At 43.6% G+C, this 21,343-nt stretch overlaps 1 protein-coding gene across 1 annotated transcript; it reads left to right on the top strand.

Moving 5' to 3' along the window:
• Window positions 1-323: 323 nt before the first annotated feature.
• On the top strand, window positions 324-10,368 carry LOC134573722 (nicotinamide N-methyltransferase-like). The gene is made up of 5 exons (XM_063433500.1): window positions 324-434; window positions 5,094-5,195; window positions 6,193-6,358; window positions 7,530-7,737; window positions 9,939-10,368. The coding sequence occupies exons 1-5, from the start codon at window positions 324-326 to the stop codon at window positions 10,366-10,368; spliced, it is 1,017 nt and encodes a 338-aa protein (XP_063289570.1).
• Window positions 10,369-21,343: the final 10,975 nt, after the last annotated feature.

Raw genomic sequence — 21,343 nt, 5'->3', positions numbered from 1 at the left:
GAGGGGAACTGCAGGCAGGGTAGGAGGCAACTCTGGTCACACATAAGCTACACTTACTTTATCTAAGGCCTCGATTTGATACGCTTTCTAAATGATAAAATGCTGTTAGTAACGCTTTCCAATTAATTGTGTCTATAGAAGTCACCATTAAAGTCGGAGTGATTTGTGTAGATAAATCTTTTTTTTTTTTATTAAATTGAGGCCTAAGTCGGTTGAAGTGTGCCGGAACTAATGGATATGCAGGCCTGTTTTAAAGAGGACAATGAAGATTATGACGCACAACTTTATTTACACAAATATGTCTTCTCTGAGAGGAGTCAAAGATGACCCCAAGTCTGAGAGCTGTGGATGAGGAGGGCTGGCGAGAGTGCTACGGTGGAGAGTTGAGTGTGGAAGATAATAATGCTGCACAGAAAACGAATACTTCAGTTTTGGTTAATTTGTTCATAATATGAGGACATTCATTTATGAATATATGTGCAGAGAGGAGAGTCAAAACATCCATTACGAACTATGAACCAATTCACTTAATTGTCTGAAAAGAATGTAATGACTAAACCTGGCCACATTGGTCCCTATGTCTGTGCTGCTGGTTTGATGGTAATAATTTCAAGCAGCATTGATATTTTCCTTAATTTGGGAATATTCTCGGTTTCTTGTGGCCAATGGCGTTCCAATCAACAACCCTGTTAAATAGCTGCATCTGCTTATAATGTAGTTATGTTATCTGTCATTTGGGGAAGTAACATGACCCTTCTATTCCAATTAGGCAAGAATGTGGCCAACATTTGTAAATCTACTTTGTCTTGGATGTCCAGTATCATCCTAGAGTCGTCGTAGAAGAGTCTTGCAAAACATTAAACGTTACAACAGTCTCGAAACAAGGATGATCCTCATACTGAAGCTAAGAGTCCTATCATATAATATACACCGTGCCTTAATTGATCATAGATATCCCAGGAGGAAGCACATGCTTTTTTCTGCCTACCCTTATACCTGTATGGTATGTATCCTACTGACAAACACCTATTATCCTCTAACAAGCTCCTCCAGAGCTTAACGTGAATGATCTGGGGCTGCAGACATTATATCCATAATTGCTTTTATAGCTCCATTCACAAAATAAATAGAATACATGAATGGAGCTATCCATAGGCTGATAGCTCCTGTGGTGGAGCTGCTAATAATTCGGCAACTATTTCATTAATGTCATCTGAAGAATGAACTTCCTCCTGAGTGTTTAACTAAGCCTGGAAATCACACATTTTTTGTGAGTATTACTTGTTGTAAAATACCCTAATTATTTTATGGTAAAACACTACAGAATAAGTTGGCACTATATAAATGTTAATAATAATAATAATGCAGTGGCTTGATAACATTTAATTCTTCTTATGTTTTGAGTAAGGCGAAGTAAAATAATCTACAATTATGGCATCACCTTCCCAAATAAAAATCAGACTGTCTATATATCTGCACAAAAACAAGCAAAAAACAAAACAATAACATGATTCGTAAGACAAACTAAATGAATCCCATGAATACCTTCCCATGTGTGTTTCTTGATCATTGTGTACATGAATAAATAGAATAACCAGGAGGCAGTCAAGGGCTAAACATATATCACTTTTATTAAAAAATAATTCAAACATTGGCGCTTGTGCTACAGCCCCAAAAGAAACACCATAACAATCAAATATAATAACCATCACGCTGCACTAAATCATAACGCATTTCATGCCAATATAAACACTTATTCATACGTATTATGAGTCTCAAAGTTTATGATCAAAGAAAACCAAATATGGAAAAACATAAAATGCCAGCATGGGAAAGAATATTTATATAAAACATAAAAGAGATTACCATTATATTATTATATCCATGCATAACAAACAAAACAAAAAAGCATATAAACACCCGAATACTGCCACCTGAATGAAACTAACTACATATATAGTATTTTTTTCATAAGAGTTACAATAAACTTGACCTGAATGTGTATATATATTAATATCAATATATAATTAAAATGAAAAAAAAATATGTATATTTAACAACAAACAAGGAAGTGTACTCACGAGATTTGTTGTAGATATCAGGTCCTTGTCCCCTCACACACCTACCTCGTGTTCCCACGCTGCGTCTCTCATTCACTCCACTAGGACTCCGTGCCGAGCGCACCCCCCCAGGCAGCGCGGTCGGTACAATCACCCATGCCGACCGCTCAGCACCTCTGTTCGCACGAACGCCACTTACCAGATACAGAAGGAAGAACTCCAAGCATACGAAGGCCACCTCTGTTCATGCGAATGCTAGTCACGTATACTCCAGACAGAACTCAGTTTGTACGGATGCCGGCTCCTGAACACAGCAAGTACAGAAGTCTGTTCATGAGAACGCTGCTGCTTTCACGTGCGACCAGACAGAAGGAAGACCTTTAGGAGAATCAAAGGGCACGCATGCGCACCGACACAGAGCCTTTTAAAGATACAGAAGGGGAAGAGACCTGTGGGAGACCACCCACTTTCCCTATTTAAGTCGCACACACGCTTCACTCTTCGCTCAGTTGTACTGTGCTCCTGATTGTGTAAAGACCTTCAGAGGATTCTGGATTCTGGATTCTGATCCTGTTCCTGATTTTGACCCTTGCCTGTATCATTGCTTCTGAACCTGTGCCCCCATTCCTGACCTTTGGCTTCCCCGACTATTCTGTTTGTCTAATCCTTTGATACTGCGAACTTGGTTCTTTGCCTTCAGCATCTATCCGCATCTAGGGCTCCGTCCACTAAACTGTGTTCCTGACACTAGATGGCATAGATAAGATATAGCAGATCTGCTTTGCAACATGCTTGAAACAATGTATAAAGTTCTAATAGCTGCATTTAACATTGTGCTCAAAGACTATATCCATAATAGAAAAATTAATGTCAAAAGAAGAGTATAAAGTAGGATGCTATAATACAAAGACTCCAGAAACTAGAAATGTACCTATCCCCAAAGATCAAACTTGCAGCAAAACTCATCATATATTTTAGGCTAAAGTAAACCACATACATTCAGACTAGGTTGTACCTATTTTTCATGATCTCTAGTACAGATAACAGTGGAGAGGATTTATTACATTTAAGCCGCTCAGAAATATTGTGTAGAGTAAAAAGAAAAAGAGGCTAAAGTTGCAGAGAAATGTGTATCAAACTGTGACCAACAGACTCTGAATCCATTCACGTAAGTGATGTTACTTACCACTAGGGGGCATAGATAGAGCAAGACAGGCCTGCTTTGCAACAAGTGAAATGATACCATACTATATCAAAAAAGCTTCTCATAACTACTTTAAAATTGCATTGAAAGAGATCCTCCACTGACTACATTTAGACCACAAAGCTGGTTCACTCCAAGCTTCAAGGAAGTGATCAACGTTGACTTGTTTGAACAAATGAATACTGATAACATTTAAACACTATCGTCGCCACCATCATTCATCAATAATTTATCTCCCGAAAAGAAAAAATGCTGATTCAAGAACTCAAAAGGAACAAAAGCTTAATAATAAATTAATATTTTATTATTCGACAAAGAATAATACATTTAGATCTGAATGGATCACCTACAGGACACCTCCTGCTATAAAAGGTTACCAGGAGATCCCACAACCACGTTTGTAGACACTATAACAAAAATCTTGACTCTAGCTAAGAACAATAATATCATAACCCAGCATGAGTTGAAATATATGTTACCAAATAGTACACCCATAATATGTAGAAAGTCCCTATCAAGGGTGTACTAACGTTCTACTGTCTACCCAAGGCTCACAAGGATGTTGCAAACCCTCTGGGTAGACCTATAGTGTCTGGTAACAACTCACTAACTGAATGAGCCAGTAAATTCCTGGAAAAATTACTACATTAATTTGTTATAAAACTTCCTTCATTTATTCAAGACACCAAACTAACTTTGAAGAATCTAACGGTTCCACCTTACACTCTCCAGTAGCTAGGTGGTTTTCCTAAAACTCTATAGTACTACACCTAATTTGGTTAATTCAATAATCTATCTTGATTACCTGCATAGGAATAACCATTGCATAGATGGCCATGTTTTATTTTTTCTACAATATTACCTTTCTTCTGTTTAAGTTAAGCTAGCTTGTTTAAGAGCAGTTATCTGTTAGCTTTCATATAGATAGATGCCCTCAATGTCACTATTCGTCTAAAAGCAATTAGCTCTTACCTTTGATATAGATGCAGTGCGGGAATAACGTATTTGATCCCCTGCTGATTTTGAACGTTTGTCCACTGACAAAGAAATGGTCAGCAGTCTATAATTTTAATGGTAGGTGTATTTTAACAGTGAGAGACAGAATAACAAAAACAAATCCAGAAAAACGCATGGCAAAAAAGTTATACATGTTTTGTTTTGTTATTCTGTCTCTCACTGTTACCATTATAATTATAGACTGATCAATTCTTTGTCAGTGGACAAACATCCAAAAGCAGCATGGGAAGGAATACCCTTTTACCTCACTGTAACATGAGAAACAGATTTCTGCATAAATTATTAGACTTCTGCATTCAGTTTCAAATAAATCTTGATTTGTCTGAATGTGGGGCAATCTGCAAGTCATCCAAATTTCAAAACTCTAAAAGACCCAGTGCCTTTCCTGCCTGCTGCCTCACTACTGCAATATTGTGTCAATAACAGCATCCCAACATATCTCCTGCTATCTTAATACCTATACACAAGTAGACTAGGGGACAATCGCACACTTGCCCTCAGGCTAGCCATTCCATAATTAAAGGGTTCTGTTAAGATCATATTAAACCAGGCAATTGAAGGTCAAGTCATTTATTAATTTCTCCAGAACAGTGACTTGACATTATTTTCCTCTGATACACGCTTCTCTTTATGTACCGGTACCTTTCATATTCCATGATGTTTAGTGTTAAAGGAACACTCTAAGCCTGCTGTAGTAGTTATGGCACTAGGGGTGCCTTCATGCTCCCCCAATGTAAGTAGTAAAACCATTTAGTAATAGTTTGACTTCTTGTGTGTGGTTTTCCGACATTTTGCTTCCTGCTTCTTCACAGCAAGAAGTGAGAGCCAGAAACTCCTTTCAGGAGCTTCTGTTGGCTCTCCATTCAGGGTCAACTCATTGTCCAAAAGCATCAGTTAATCTCTCTAAGCCAGGGGTAGGTAACCTTCTGCACTCTGGATGTTGTGGACTATATCTCCCATAATGCTCTTACAGCTGTAATGCTGGCAGAACATCAGGGAAGCTGTAGACCACAAAATCTGGAGTGCTGAAGTTGCCTACCCCCGCTCTAAGCTCAGGAGCTAAACCTTGCCTTGCCAAGCTTAGCTCAGAGCTGAGGGCTTCTGGCTAAGAAGAGGCTGCAACAAAGGCAGGGTGTGGTGACTATTGGAACACAGGCAAAAAAAAATCAATTGGTCACTACTCTACTAATTACATTGAGGGACACGATCACTCCTGGCACCATAGTTAATATGGAACATGGAGTGTTCCTTGTAATGTGAAGGTCAGCATTATTGTAAGTATATGGAATAGTAATAAGGTTATTGTTAGGACTCCTTTAATCATAGGACAGATGGATGAAATGAATAGTCACAGCCAGGCAACAGATGCAATTTGAGTCTGCCACTATTAATTTAACTTTGGAGGCAACTAAATTAAAAGACCAGCAACTGCCAAAAGCATCTACCCTCTGGAAGAGTAACTTCCACTAATCCCGGCCATGTATTTGGCATTGATAGCAATTAGGGGTCCAGGTTCGATTTCGTCATGATGGCCATCATACATTGCATTATGGGAAACAACTATGTGGATAGCATAACAATCTGTGCAGAACAGTATTCAAAAAACACTGTTTGCCCATTGAAGTAAACAGCAATGCAGGTCAATATGTTTCAAGTTAAATTGTTTAAAAATTAATTTGGTCATGAAGGAGCTAATGTACTTTCTACTAAATCTGAGTACACACCAATTGTAATCTCATGTGGGGTATCATCTGCTCACAGCCTTTATTTACCAGCTCTTAGCAAAAGGTCCAAATGAAAAGGGAAGCCATCACATGGAGAAATGTCTAATGAGGTTTGATGATCTCAGATTATAAAACATGGGGTAAAGGTTCCATCTTTCAACACTCACACAAAGTCTTCACCATCCAGACACTCGACATTGGCGTGATGGCATCCAAGGAATATAAACATTATCATGATAAAGAGTATCATCCGTCCCTTTTAGTAGCAACATATGTTGGAGCAGATAAAAAGGAAACCAAAGAGGAATTTCTGGAAGTACCAATGAAAATGCTATATGATGTACTCTCATCAGGTGAGTGAATACAGGTAATATATAATAATACAGTAATATTTATGACAATTAAGGATCTTTATTGCACCTGGGAAGGTAGGGCTGCCGTAGTAACTAGTAACCAATGCATTATAAGTAGTTACCCAAGGTATTTTGCCAGTTGTAGTTGGATTCTAGTTAGCTTGGAGGTCCATTTTTGGGAGTTTTGGGTCTTTATTTGCGTAATCGGACATCATTGTACTATGTTATATCTCGTAAAATACAAATCAACAGAGCAGGTCTACTGTATCGTATTTCTTTGCAGACTGTTTGATTAAAATCGTATTAAGTTATTAAGGTAGTTAACATTTATATCAATACCTTAATTTGCCATCTAAGGGCTAGATAGAGTGATTTTTGCAATCATTTACCACCAAGCTGGTTATTGCTAAAATGGCTGCAGTGAATATTAGCTTGATCAATGCTACAAAAAGTAACATTCAGCTACAGGTATTTAGCAGTTTTTAACATTTCCCGCATAAATTAATAGGAGATGCAAAGGTAACTCCAGGTCTCCATGCTAAATAGTAAAAATGATCATCTATGGATCTGATAAAAAAATTACAGCTGGCTTGTTTAGGTGTAAATAGAAAACAAAAAATCTGTGAAATCTGTCAAAACTAATATGATGAGAAAAGATCTGAGCAAAGCAAGCAATTGATATGGTTCTGGTTCAGTTGCTACGGCATTGAATGGAGAAAACAAACATTTTTATTGAGGTATGCTTAATTTGCAAAACAGGAAGTGCTTACAGTGTTATTCACTGCAGTGAGAATTGTCAGGATTTCAAGGTGAATTCAGAGTGAATTTCAAATTTATGGCAAACATAACTGAATGGTAAACATTTCTGACCTAAAGAATGTTCCCAGTTTGGCTAATCTTGGATGATTGTTCTCTTGCCATGAGAAGTGTTCCATCGGGAGATCCCTCCGATCGCAGTGACGTTTTTAGAGCACCTTCACCAGTTTCCACACTCAGCTTTTCATTCCTTCATCAATTAAATTACTTCTTTTTATTTGGGTAATAGCAATAGATACTGTTAAACTGCACGTTTAGTCCCAAAAACTGAGGTAAATATATATTTTAAAGTTTCATTTCAATATTGTCTAATCATTATATTGTTTTACTTCACTTGTGGTGCAATTTAATGCAGGTTCTATCAAAGGAGACACTGCCATTGACTTTACCGTCGGTCCATCACTCGGCCATCTGATGGTCATACCTGATTTTTTTAAAGAGATTATTTTAGTGGATACGTCTGATGCAAATATAAAGGATATGAACATATGGTTAAATAATAAGCCGGGAGCCATTGACTGGACTCATGCAGCTATGTTTGTCTGTGATCTGAAAGGTGCAAGGTAAGGCAGATAATGATATAAATGGTAACTATTATAATATATTGTATGTAGACAACATGTCTGTAGAGAGCTTGGATGCAATAAGGAACAAGACAATATATTTTATTTTTAATATATATTTTAAGCTCCATATTATTTCTATATATTATACAAGTTGTCTGTATTATACTTTTTGAATGTGCCCCATTTTAAGTAATATTTATGTAAATATAGAGTCTATTTCTCCATACTGACCCTCTGCCTAAAGGCAATTTATTGCAACCGCACAGTGAAGCCCAATTTTTACACAGTTCTATACACAAGAATAACTTTAAAGGCACACTGTAGTCACGGTTCTGCTTCATCTGATTGAAGTGGTTATAGTGTCTGAAGTCCACTGCGGCCATCCTTCCATTTAGTGTTAAACTGTAATTAATATTTAAATGATAAATGAGAATATCATCCCCTCTGTGCTGCTTGGGCTAATGAGGAAGCATTAGCCTAAACAGCAATGGGTGACTGTGATTGACTATGAGTATCAGCTAAATGCGTTCAGCCTATCACAGCGCCCACTTCTGGTATGACTTGGTATTGCTAGAAAGAAGTGTGTAATTTCTGGCTGAGCAATACCTTCAGTGGGGACCTGAGCTGTGGATAGCTATGGACCCTCATTTAGTGTTATACTGCTCAGAATGGTTTAACTTTGAATGGAAAGAAAAGAGGCAGGGAAATCCAGGCACTATAATCACTTCAATGAAATTAAACAAAGTACTGCTTGCAGTGCCCCTTTAAAACAAGAGATATTTTGAAAACTAAAAAGTAAAAAAAAAATAGAATGACTTTGCTAAAGATTTGTGTGTCGGACCACCTGGCACGCCGACTGGGTACCCCTGCCAATCGTGCTCGCCGAGTACCCAAAGCACTCCACCGGACACCATAACCACCGTAGCCCCTTCGCCACCGTAGCTTGGCTGGGGTCTCGCTGTCCCTTCTTACCCTGGACCAAACTCCTGGTTCCAGCTCCCAGTGGGAAGACCTCTCCTCCAAGAGAGTATAGCAGTCTAGCTCTTACAAGAGCTAGTAATATTATAGCAATGCCCCCCACTCATGAGACGAGGCTCTATGCTGTGAAGTCATCTGGTTTAATGGGAGCCTTTAATGTAACTCCCCATGAAAGGGGTTTTCTTATTCACATTCCAGGGGTATTCCCAGCTGGACCTGAGAGGAGACTAGTTACAAGCAAACATTCCACACACTCCTCTCCTGTGCTTGAGAGATAATTACTTGAGCAAACAAATATATAATTAGATTATCTCTCAGGTACAAAAACATACAATTTAACAAGCCCCAAAAGCACCACCAAACACACAAAAACCCCACAACAGTCAAATTCCCTGATAGCCACCACCTAGGTGAAAACATATACAAAATCACCCAGATCGGTTCAGGGGTTCAGGATTTTTATGGAAGTCAATTATTTGACAGACCGTGCACATGGTCCTATGCCCAAAAAAGTTCCAGGGAATCAGGACTAATGGTCAGTCTCTTTTCGGACCTAAAACACCAAACGGAATCCTTAAATTACTTTTAAAGTACGTTTCCACCAAACAGTGCCTTTCTAAGTGGGGTAGAGCCTAAGGCGATAATTGAAGTCCAGCGGTGTTCGGGAGTTTCTGTGTCCGATTTCAGTTCCATGAGATTCATACCGCTGCCTGCGTTCTCGGGAACAAGATGGACGCCACTTCATGGTCGTTCATGCGAACAGCAGCCACCCAGACGAACACTTAGAAAAGTGGAAAGTGTTACAATTAGGCTTAACAAGCTCCTGGGTGGTCTCTGGTTCATGCGTCTATTCAGTTCCCGAACAGAATAGAGTCATTGCACGGACAAAGTATTTTCATATGGTTTTTATAGGGTACATAGTCAAGCAGGCCCCTCCAATATCAAGTGGCAGAGGCATTTCTGCCACAATTTGTATTATGTTGTCATTTAAAATACTAATGTATTTCATGAGGATCTATTATAGCGTTTAAAAGTACAATATTGAAGTTTACTTTTCATTTTTTATGAATAAGCAGCATATTGTTTTTTGTGAACATTGAAAGGAACAAGTGAAGAAAAAAATGATAAAATGCGTTGTCAGATGAGATTACCCTAAGAAAAACGCATGGCTGTTTGTTTTATAACTAATATATTAGTAAAAACACTAGTTTGTCTTGCAGCCAAAGTTGGAAAGATCAAGAGGAGAAATTAAGAAGTGCAGTGAAACGCGTTGTCAAATGGAATTGCACTGAAAAAGATCAACTTGCTTCTGTCAATTTGCCTCAAGCTGATTTTCTGATCAGCTTATGGGCATTGGAAGCTATTAGCACAAATCACAAAACATTTCTCAGTAACCTGAAAAAGTTGTCATCCTGCCTGAAAGTTGGAGGCCATCTATTTCTGTCTTCAGTTATCAACACAACATATTTCAAGATTGCCGAACACAAGTTTTCTGTGCTGAACATCAGTGAACAGTTTCTACAGAAAGCTCTACGAGATACTGGGTTAAGTATTGTGAAATCTGAAACCAATGAAAATAAATCAAATACTCACTTGGTGGATCATTCACAGGTTACTTATCTTGTAGCGCGCAAGGAAACAGTGGTTTAACGCATAACAGTACTAAATCACCACTGGATACGTAATGGAAACTACATTCTGTTCCAATATAGTACACACTGTTGGGCAATCCCAAAAATTTTACATGCAATAAAGAAAGAAATATATACTAATTAAGAAAGTTTCACAATATTGTGTGAAGTTTAATAAAAATCTTAGTCCTAACAAATCATATTGTGTAAAGTGTTAACTTATGACCTACCTATACACGCTGTCATAAAACCATATTTTATAGAAACATAGAATGTGACGGCAGATAAGAACCATTCGGCCCATCTAGTTTGCCCAATTTTCTAAATGCTGACCGAGGACCTGACACCAGGAGGGGACCAGGCAGCTTGCCACCCTCAGCCTCACCACCCTCAGCTTCCCTAACAGCCTCCCCACCACCCTCAGCCTCCCTATTAGCCTCACCACCCTCCCCACCACCCTCAGCCTCACTACCCCCCACCACCCTCAGCCTCCCTATTAGCCTCACCACCCTCCCCACCACCCTCAGCCTCACTACCCTCCACCACCCCCACCACCCTCAACCTCCCCCAAACCTTCAGTCTCCCTACCACCCTCAGCCTCCCCACCACCCTCAGCCTCCCCACCACCCTCAGCCCCCCCACAACCCTCAGCCTCCCCACCACCCTCAGCCTCCCCACCACCCTCAGCCTCCCTATCACCCTCAGCCTCACCACCACCCTCCCCATCACCCTCAGCCTCCCTACCACCTTCAGCCTCAGCACCCTCCCCACCACCTTCAGCCTCACCACCCCACCACCCTCATCACCCCCCCACCACCCTCAGCATTACCCTCCCTCACCACCCTCAGCATCACCCCCCACCATCCATACCACCACCCCCCTACCCCAACCACCCGTAGCATCACCCCCTCACCATCCTCGGCATCACGCCCCACCCCCGTCAGCCTCACCCCATACCACCCTCAGCCTCACCCCCACCCCCCTCAGCCTCACCCCCTCACCACCCTCAGCCTCACCCCCTCAGCCTCAACCCCCCTCCTTCTCACATCACCCCCCCTCCTTCTCACATCACCCCCCCTCACTCTCACATCAACCCCCCCTCACTCTCACATCAACCCCCCTCCTTCTCACATCACCCCCCCCTCCTTCTCACATCAACCCCCCTCCTTCTCACATCACCCCCCTCCTTCTCACATCACCCCCTCCTTCTCACATCACCCCCCTCTCCCTCTCACCATCACCCCCCTCACACAATCACCCCCCTCACACCATCACCCCCCATACACCATCACCCCCCATACACCATCACCCCCCATACACCATCACCCCCCATACACACAACACACTTCAAGCAGCTACCCCATACACATACGGTCTCAGACAAAAACGCAAACATTCTCACACACAAGGATACTCTCTGTCAGACACACTCTGAGGCACATACACAGGTACACTGTGCATCAATGTGTATATGTGACACTTTTTTGTTAGTGGGGCCTCATGTTTGAGTTTCGCCTAAGGCCTCAAAGTCTAGAGCCGCCTCTGTTTATTTGTGTGCCAGTGTGTGTATGTGTATCTGTGTGTATAGGTAAGTATGTGTATCTGTATGCCAGTGTGTGTGTGTATCTGTGTGTCAGTGTGCATGTGTAGGTATGTGTGGAACTATGTGCCAGTGAATGTATCTGTGTGTGTGTGTGTGCCAGTGTGTGTATGTGCAGATATGCGTGTGTGTATCTGTATGCCAAAGTGTGTATGTGTGTATCTGTGTGCCGGTGTGTGTATGTGTAGTTCTGTGTGTGTGTGCCTGTGTAGGCATATGTTTGTACCTCTGTGTGTATGTGTCACTGTGTGTACATGTGTGTATCTGTGTGTTATTGTATTTCCATGTCTCTGTATGTGTGGCCGCATATGTGTACAGCCTCCTATCCCCTACTAGAGTTTCCTTTTTTCTCCACTACAGCACTTTTCACACCACCACAGCTCGCCACCAGTGTCCCTCCTGATATTTGGTTCTGGATCCGCCCCTGTCTCCAGTCGCCACTCCGCAGATGGCTACTAGAGGTGCTTCCTGGGGGAGTGCTGCACAATGTGCAAAACTAACATTTATTCCATGCATCTCTATGAGGAGATGCTGATTGACCTGGATGCTGTTTTGTTCCGCCCCCTGCCCCACCTCCTTGGAAATCTCAGCTAATCCAATACTTTCCTATGGAAAAGCATTGTGATTGGCTCAGGGACAGAGCGAACAGCAGCAGACTGGAATAAAGGTAAGATTTTACTATATTTAGGGGGGAAAGGAAGAAGCAGGAGGAAGCCAGATAGTGATTTTAACACTATAGGGTCAGGAATACATGTTTGTGTTCCTGACCCTACAGTGTTTCTTTGAATGTGAGGGATACAAGGGGTTAAAAGGAGTGTCACCCCCTCAATTGCTATCCACTAACCATTCAATTTGTGCAAGTCCTGAGCAGATGCTGTCTGTGCACAATTGCTGTCTCTGGACAATTCTGAGCACAGCCACTAAAACAAACATGTGAATGAGGCTGTAAATGAACTGATAGCAGCCACAATATGATTGTTATCAGCATATTGGTCACTTACACTAATCAGATCTGACAAATATAACTGTGGCTGGGAGCTGAACTAAAGCCCTGCTGGCCTGGGATTAATGGGATGTAATCAGACGACCTAACTCAAAATGAGCGGTGGTGCCCCTTCCTGGTCTGAAACTGAAACGTGACCAACTTTTTGTTTGGTATCTTTTTCATTTTATAGTTTTAAAACGTCCATGGTGCATTCAAAATGGAGGCACGTCCAACCCAGGAGACCATTTACTGGTTAACGAGCTCTGTTCGCTTTGGAATACAAAGCAAAATTTTCTAGCATTTTTCTACTGGTGAGAAAAGTTCCAATCCTCCATAGAAATTAGACCACATTTGTTATATTTGTACGGAAATCAGAAAGTTCCCAGAAGCTATTCCGTAAGTACATTTACATTGAGATTCCAAAGCAAACAGCGAGTCTAGCTTCAAATGAAATCTGAGCTGTATTTATTTGATAGAAATAAGAAAATCATATTTTTGGGTACAAATTTATCTGACGGTAATGGAAATGTCTTTCAGAATCAGAAAGTAGAAGAAAAACCCATCAGGTTTGGGTAACCTCTAGAACTTTAACTGGAAACATCGGGACACCCATTATTTAACCAGCCTTGGAGTTATATTTGATAGAAGATGGAATGCCGGGGAGTTATGACAGCAAGCTGCAAATCTACTGGTTCTTATCGACAATTACACAATTACTTAGTTCCTGAAGTTGAAAATACCGAAGTCCATCAATTTTGACATTTGCCGGAGCTATAAAAGTATGCAGAGCAGAGAAAAAAGAAATAAAATGTACTTTAACAGCTTAATGTTTTCCATCTTAGGTTCTTTTCCATTTGTATTAATAAAAAAAACTAAACAACGATTTCTGCATTTTTGAGTCTTTAGAATTTTTTCAACTTCTATTACATTTAATCTGATTGTCCTTTTGCTTCTTTTTATGACATTACTCATCGTTTTAAAATAATCACTCTTTCACGTTTTCTTTTTTTCCCCCTAACTGTGTATATTTATTCAGTAACATGAAATACAGTTTATTTCTTATGTATTTTTTCTTTCTTTAACGAAAACGACTCTTTTCTTGCAAAATTTCGGCAATAATTGTTTTAGCATTTGTTCAGCTGTCAAGGTTTTGTTGAGTCTAAAATGGCAAAATAGGGGGTTTAGGTTTATTTACTAAACAACGAATTGTGGGTTAACCGACAGTGGAATTGCAAATGTTAGGCTGCATTAGCTAAACTGGAAAAAAATATCTCATACTTAAAGGGTTACTCCAACCACCAGGATCACTTCAGTGATTTGAAGTTGTGATGGTGGTAGGAATCTGTACGTGCATCGTTTCTGCTTAAAATGTTGCACACACAAAGCAATCTGCATTTTTGTGCTAGAGGTTAGTAACACCCTCAGCACACGAGACTTTTGCAGCCCAGAACTGTGCACGTTGACAATGCTTGTATTGGATGCTTGCAAAGAGAAGCATGTTCTCCTCCTACCTCTCTCCCTCCTTTACTTAGTTGAGCCTTCCCCACCTTCCGATCCCCTCAAGAGAACTTGTTGTGACAGTACTAGTCACCATCGCCTGGGGTTTCATACAGACATTGTATGTAGGACCCTGGACTATTCCTATGTTTAAGTCACCCTGTGTCCATTGTGGGTGCAGGGTGTGTGTGTGTAATGTGATTGTTTGGGGTTACATGTTAGTGGTTTTTGTACTGTCTTGCTTGACTTACAGGTAAGTCAAGCAAGACAAGACAATGTAATAGAACAGCAGGAAATGTTAGCAGAGTGCTTGGTTGTATAGGGAGAGGTATTAGCAGTAGAAAGTGGGAAGTGCTCATGCCATTGTATAGAACACTGGTGAGACCTCACTTGGAGTATTGTACACAATACTGGAGACCGTATCTTCAGAAGGATCTTGATACCTTGGAGAGAGTTCAGAGAAGGGCTAGTAAACTGGTTCATGCAGGGCCGGCGCTTCCTATAAGGCGAACTAGGCAGCCGCCTAGGGCGCCATATAGGAGGGGGCGCCCTGCGCCCCCATCGCCGGCCCTTTAAATACTGCAGCCGTCTGAGCGCTCTATAAAGAGCGCTCTATAAAGCACTCTATAAAGAGCGCTCAGGAGGCTGCTGCACTGCCTCACCTCCCCTTCCTGTAGCGTGGCCGAGCTCCTCTCCGGACCGGAGAGGAGCTCGGCCATGCTACAGGAAGGGGAGGTGAGGAGAAGGGGGGAGGTGGGTAGGAGAAAATTACAAGAAGGGAGGGCGGAGGAGAAAATTACAAGAAGGGAGGAGAAAATTACAAGAAGGGAGGGGAGGGGAGGAGAAAATTACAAGAAGGGGGGGGGGGAGGAGAAAATTACAAGAAGGGAGGGGGGAGGAGAAAATTACAAGAAGGGAGGGGGGGAGGAGAAAATTACAAGAAGGGAGGGGGGGAGGAGAAAATTACAAGAAGGGAGGGGGAGGAGAAAATTACAAGAAGGGGGGGGGGGAGGAGAAAATTACAAGAAGGGAGGGGGAGGAGAAAATTACAAGAAGGGAGGGGGGGAGGAGAAAATTACAAGGAGGGAGGGGGGAGGAGAAAATGACAAGGAGGGAGGGGGGAGGAGAAAATTACAAGGAGGGAGGGGGGAGGAGAAAATTACAAGGAGGGAGGGGGAGGAGAAAATTACAAGGAGGGAGGAGAAAATTACAGGGGGGGGAGAAGAGAAAATTACAAGGAGGGAGGGGGGAGAAGAGAAAATTACAAGGAGGGAGGGGGGAGAAGAGAAAATTACAAGGAGGAAGGGGGGAGAAGAGAAAATTACAAGGAGGGAGGGGGGAGAAGAGAAAATTACAAGGAGGGAGGGGGGAGAAGAGAAAATTACAAGGAGGGAGGGGGGAGAAGAGAAAATTACAAGGAGGGGGGAGAAGAGAAAATTACAAGGAGGGGGGAGAAGAGAAAATTACAAGGAGGGGGGGAGAAGAGACAATTACAAGGAGGGGGGAGAAGAGAAAATTACAAGGAGGGGGGAGAAGAGAAAATTACAAGGAGGGGGGGAGAAGAGAAAATTACAAGGGGGGGGAGAAGAGAAAACCACAAGGAGGGGGGGAGAAGAGAAAACTACAAGGAGGGGGCAGAAGAGAAAACTACAAGGAGGGGGGCAGAAGAGAAAACTACAAGGAGGGGGGCAGAAGAGAAAACTACAAGGAGGGGGGAGAAGAGAAAACTACAAGGAGGGGGCAGAAGAGAAAACTACAAGGAGGGGGGAGAAGAGAAAACTACAAGGAGGGAGGAGAAGAGAAAACTACAAGGAGGGGGGGGGGAAGAGAAAACTACAAGGGGGGGAGAAGAGAAAACTACAAGGAGGGAGAGGGCGGAGAAGAGAAAACTACAAGGAGGGAGAGGGGGGGGAGAGGGGGGGAGAAGAGAAAATTACAAGGAGGGGGGGAGAAGAGAAAATTACAAGGAGGGAGGGGAGAAGAGAAAATTACAAGGAGGGAGGGGAGAAGAGAAAATTACAAGGAGGGGGGGGAAAGAGAAAATTACAAGGAGGGGGGGAGAAGAGAAGATTACGGGGAGGGTAGAAGATTACAGGGAGGGAGGGGAGAAGAGGAGAAGGGGAGCAGAACACGCGGGGGGAGATGAGAACACAGGGGGAGTTGAGGAGAACGTGGGGGAAGGAGAGACCACTAAAGGAGAGGGGGTTGAGGAGAACGTGGGGGAGGGAGAGACCACTAAAGGAGGGGGATGTTGAGCAAAACGTGGGTGAGGGAGAGACCACTAAAGGAGGGGAGTGTTGAGAAGAACATCGGGGAGGGAGAGACCACTAAAGGAGGGGGGGGGGGTGAGGAGAACGTGGGGGAGGGAGAGACCACTAAAGGAGGGGGGGGGTGAGGAGAACGTGGGGGAGGGAGAGACCACTAAAGGAGGGAGGGGGTGGTGGAGAGACCACTAGGGGAGGGGGTGAGGAGAGACTGCTAAGGGAGGGTGGGGAGAGCAGAGACCACTAAGGGGGGGGGGGGGTGGAGGATAGACCACTAAGGGTGGGGGGGAGACCACTAATGGAAAGGGGAGAAAAGTCGGGGAGAAAAGGAGACCACTAAGGGAGGTGGGGAGGAGGAGAGACCACTAAGGGGCAGGGGAGATCTCTAAGGGACGGAAGGGAGAGCTCTATAGGACAGGGGGCAGGACAGGGAGCTCTTTCACACTACGCACACACACACACACACAATGCATCCCTATACATACTCAGAAACACACAATGCATCCCTACACAAAGAAACACAGCATGCTTCCCTTACACACTGAGAAACACACAATGCATCCATTACACACAAAATGCAACCCTTACACATAAAGACAATGCATCCTTTGCACACATACACAGAAACACACAATGCATCACTTACACACACATGCAAACACACATTGCTTCTCTTACACACACACAGAAACACAATGCATCTCTTACACACACAGAAACACACTTTGCATCCCTTGTGCATACAAACACAGATTCACACAATGCATCCCTTACACACAACAAGAAACACACAATACATCCATGGGCGTCCGCAGGAATTTTTCCAGGGTGGAGGCATAATTGTAATGACATCCATGCTTGGCCCCTTTTTGACAGTGTCATGAAAGGGAAGGAGCATAGTCATTTTCACATAAAGCCAGGGTGAATAGCTTTTTTACAACTATGATGTCAGGAATATATGTTTGTATTCCTGACACTATAGTGTTCCTTTAATCAAATTAAAGGAACATTCTGGTCACCATAACACTAAATGAAAATGCTATGATGCAAGGAGGCCCCTGGGCGCTCTCTTTCCTTTAAGGGGTGAAACCACTCTCAAATGGTTTACCCCCAAAGGCTTCCTCCAGGTCCAGATCTCCAGGTCGCTCAGTGGTATTCAGCTTCTTAAACAGAGTGTCAGGAAGTGCAGATTGACGTCAGGCATGGGTGCAGCTGATTGGCTAGAATGGTCAGCTGACGCTCTAAGCCAATCGCTGGTTCCCGATTCATAAACATTTTTACGTTTTCATGAATGGGGAGCTACTGATTGGCTTAGAGTGCCAGCTGACCCTCTAACTAAATCAGCGGCACCCCTACCCAGCGGCCCTCTGTGTTTCCTGACACTCAGTAAATTAAAGTGAACACATTAACACTGATATTTTTTTTTTACCTGGGGAGATGAGAAGGTCCAAAGTTTCCCTGTCAGGCCCAAGTACCAAAGTCTTAAGATGTGCTGTCCAGAATGAAGTGCTCCAATCTCATTTTCTTCTCCTTCATTTGACACAGTCTTCTTTTTCTTCTGAGGCTCCTTCTGCAGAGGCGGCTCTAGACTTTATGAAGCCTTAGGTGAAACTCAAATGAGGCCCCACTAACAAAAAAGTGAAAAAAATAGAGTTGCAATACATGCACACTGTCACATATACACATTGATGCACAGTTTACCTGTGTATGTGCCTGAGAGTGTGTCTGACAGAGAGTATCCTTGTGTGTGTGTGTGTGTGTGTGTGTGTGTGTGTGAATGTATGTCTGTGAGCATGTTTGCGTTTTTGTCTGGTACCCTATGTGTATGGGGTAGCTGCTTGAAGTGTGTTGTGTGATGGTGAGAGGGAGGAGGATGATGGGGAGAGGGATGATGGGGAGAGGGATGATGGGGAGAAAGATGATGGGGAGAGGGATGATGGGGAGAGGGATGATGGGGAGAGGGATGATGGGGAGAGGGATGATGGGGAGAGGGATGATGGGGAGAGGGATGATGGGGAGAGGGATGATGGGGAGAGGGTGATGGTGATGGAGGTGATGCTGAGGGTGGTGATGCTGAGGGTGGTGATAGTGAGGCGGTGGTGCTGAGGGAGGGGGGATGCTGAGGGTGGTGATAGTGAGGGGGGTGATGCTGAGTGAGGGGGTAATGCTGAGGGTGTGAGGGTGGTGGGGGGGTGATAGTGAGGGGGGGTAATGCTGAGGGTGGTGACGGGGGGTGATAGTGAGGGGGTGATGCTGAGGGTGGTGAGGGGGGGGTGATGCTGAGTGAGGGGTAATGCTGAGGGTGTGAGAGGGGTGATAGTGAAGGGGGGTGATGCTGAGGGTGTGAGGGGGGTGATAGTGAGGGTGGGTAATGCTGAGGGTGGTGGGGGGAGGGTGATAGTGAGGGGGTGATGCTGAGGGTAGTGAGGGGGGTGATGCTGAGTGAGGGTGTAATGCTGAGGGTGTGAGGGTGGTGACGGGGGTGATAGTGAAGGGGGGGTAATGCTGAGGGTGGTGACGGGGGGTGATAGTGAGGGGGTGATGCTGAGGGTGGTGAGGGGGGGTGATGCTGAGTGAGGGGTAATGCTGAGGGTGTGAGAGGGGTGATAGTGAAGGGGGGTGATGCTGAGGGTGTGAGGGGGTGATAGTGAAGGGGGGTAATGCTGAGGGTGGTGAGGGGGGTGATAGTGCGGGGGGGTGTTGCTGAGTGAGGGGGTAATGCTGAGGGTGTGAGGGTGGTGGGGGGGTGATAGTGAGGGGGGGGGTAATGCTGAGGGTGGTGAGGGGGTGATAGTGAGGGGGTGATGCTGAGTGAGGGGGTAATGCTGAGGGTGGTGAGGGGGGTGATAGTGAGGGGGGGTAATGCTGAGGGTGGTGAGGGGGGTAATAGTGAGTGGGTGATGCTGAGGGTGGTGATAGGGGGGGGGGTAATGCTGAGGGTGGTGAGGGGGGTAATAGTGAGTGGGTGATGCTGAGGGTGGTGATAGGGGGGGGGGTAATGCTGAGGGTGGTGATAGGGGGGGGGGTAATGCTGAGGGTGGTGAGGGGGGGGTGATGCTGAGGGTAGTGAGGGGGTGATGCTGAGTGAGGGGGGTGATGCTGAGGGTGTGAGGGGGATAATGCTGAGGGTGAGGAGGGGGTGATAGTGAAGGAGGGTGGTGGTGAGAGGGGTAATAGTTCCCCCCCATCCCTCACTTACCTGCTCTGTAGGCTGCCTCTGTGCTGCTCCCCTGCGGTTTCAGTGATGAGAGAGAGGCAGGGATAAGCTGTAGCTTCCTGCCTTTCAACATTCACAGCGCCTTCTACTGGCCGGCGCCGGTATTGCAGTGTATTCTCACACAAACCAAAAATAGCAGCACAAGCTGAAAAATCCCCTGCGGACGCCCATGAATACATCCCTTATACACAAACACACACTGCTTTCTATCCCTTATACACAAACACACACTGCTTTCTATCCCTTATACACAAACACACACTGCTTTCTATCCCTTATACACAAACACACACTGCTTTCTATCCCTTACACACAAACACACACTGCTTTCTATCCCTTATACACAAACACACACTGCTTTCTATCCCTTATACACAAAAACACACTGCTTTCTATCCCTTATACACAAACACACACTGCTTTCTATCCCTTACACACAAACACACACTGCTTTCTATCCCTTACACAAACACACACTGCTTTCTATCCCTTACACACAAACACACACTGCTTTCTATCCCTTATACACAAACACACACTGCTTTCTATCCCTTACACAAACACACACTGCTTTCTATCCCTTATACACAAACACACACTGCTTTCTATCCCTTACACAAACACACACTGCTTTCTATCCCTTATACACAAACACACACTGCTTTCTATCCCTTACACAAACACACACTGCTTTCTATCCCTTATACACAAACACACACTGCTTTCTATCCCTTATACACAAACACACACTGCTTTCTATCCCTTATACACAAACACACACTGCTTTCTATCCCTTACACACAAACACACACACTGCTTTCTATCCCTTATACACAAACACACACTGCTTTCTATCCCTTACACACAAACACACACTGCTTTCTATCCCTTACACAAACACACACTGCTTTCTATCCCTTACACACAAACACACACTGCTTTCTATCCCTTATACACAAACACACACTGCTTTCTATCCCTTACACAAACACACACTGCTTTCTATCCCTTACACAAACACACACTGCTTTCTATCCCTTACACACACACACACACTGCTTTCTATCCCTTACACAAACACACACTGCTTTCTATCCCTTACACAAACACACACTGCTTTCTATCCCTTATACACAAACACACACTGCTTTCTATCCCTTACACAAACACACACTGCTTTCTATCCCTTATACACAAACACACACTGCTTTCTATCCCTTATACACAAACACACACTGCTTTCTATCCCTTATACACAAACACACACTGCTTCCTATCCCTTATACACAAACACACACTGCTTTCTATCCCTTACACAAACACACACTGCTTTCTATCCCTTATACACAAACACACACTGCTTTCTATCCCTTACACAAACACACACTGCTTTCTATCCCTTATACACAAACACACACTGCTTTCTATCCC

Source organism: Pelobates fuscus, chromosome 9, assembly GCF_036172605.1.
Source record: "Pelobates fuscus isolate aPelFus1 chromosome 9, aPelFus1.pri, whole genome shotgun sequence".
In the NCBI taxonomy this organism is placed as follows: Eukaryota; Metazoa; Chordata; class Amphibia; order Anura; family Pelobatidae; genus Pelobates; species Pelobates fuscus.
The sequence above is the reverse complement of the archived record's forward strand: the minus strand, read 5'-3'. Positions and strand labels throughout refer to the sequence as shown.

Coding starts and splice junctions, on each gene's coding strand:
- LOC134573722 (XM_063433500.1), top strand. CDS start 324: ATGACCCCAAGTCTGAGAGCTGTGGATGAGGAGGGCTGGCGAGAGTGC. Junction 5,196..6,192: donor TTAATCTCTCTAAGCCAGGG/GTAGGTAACCTT, acceptor TTCACCATCCAG/ACACTCGACATTGGCGTGAT. Junction 6,359..7,529: donor ATATGATGTACTCTCATCAG/GTGAGTGAATAC, acceptor AATTTAATGCAG/GTTCTATCAAAGGAGACACT.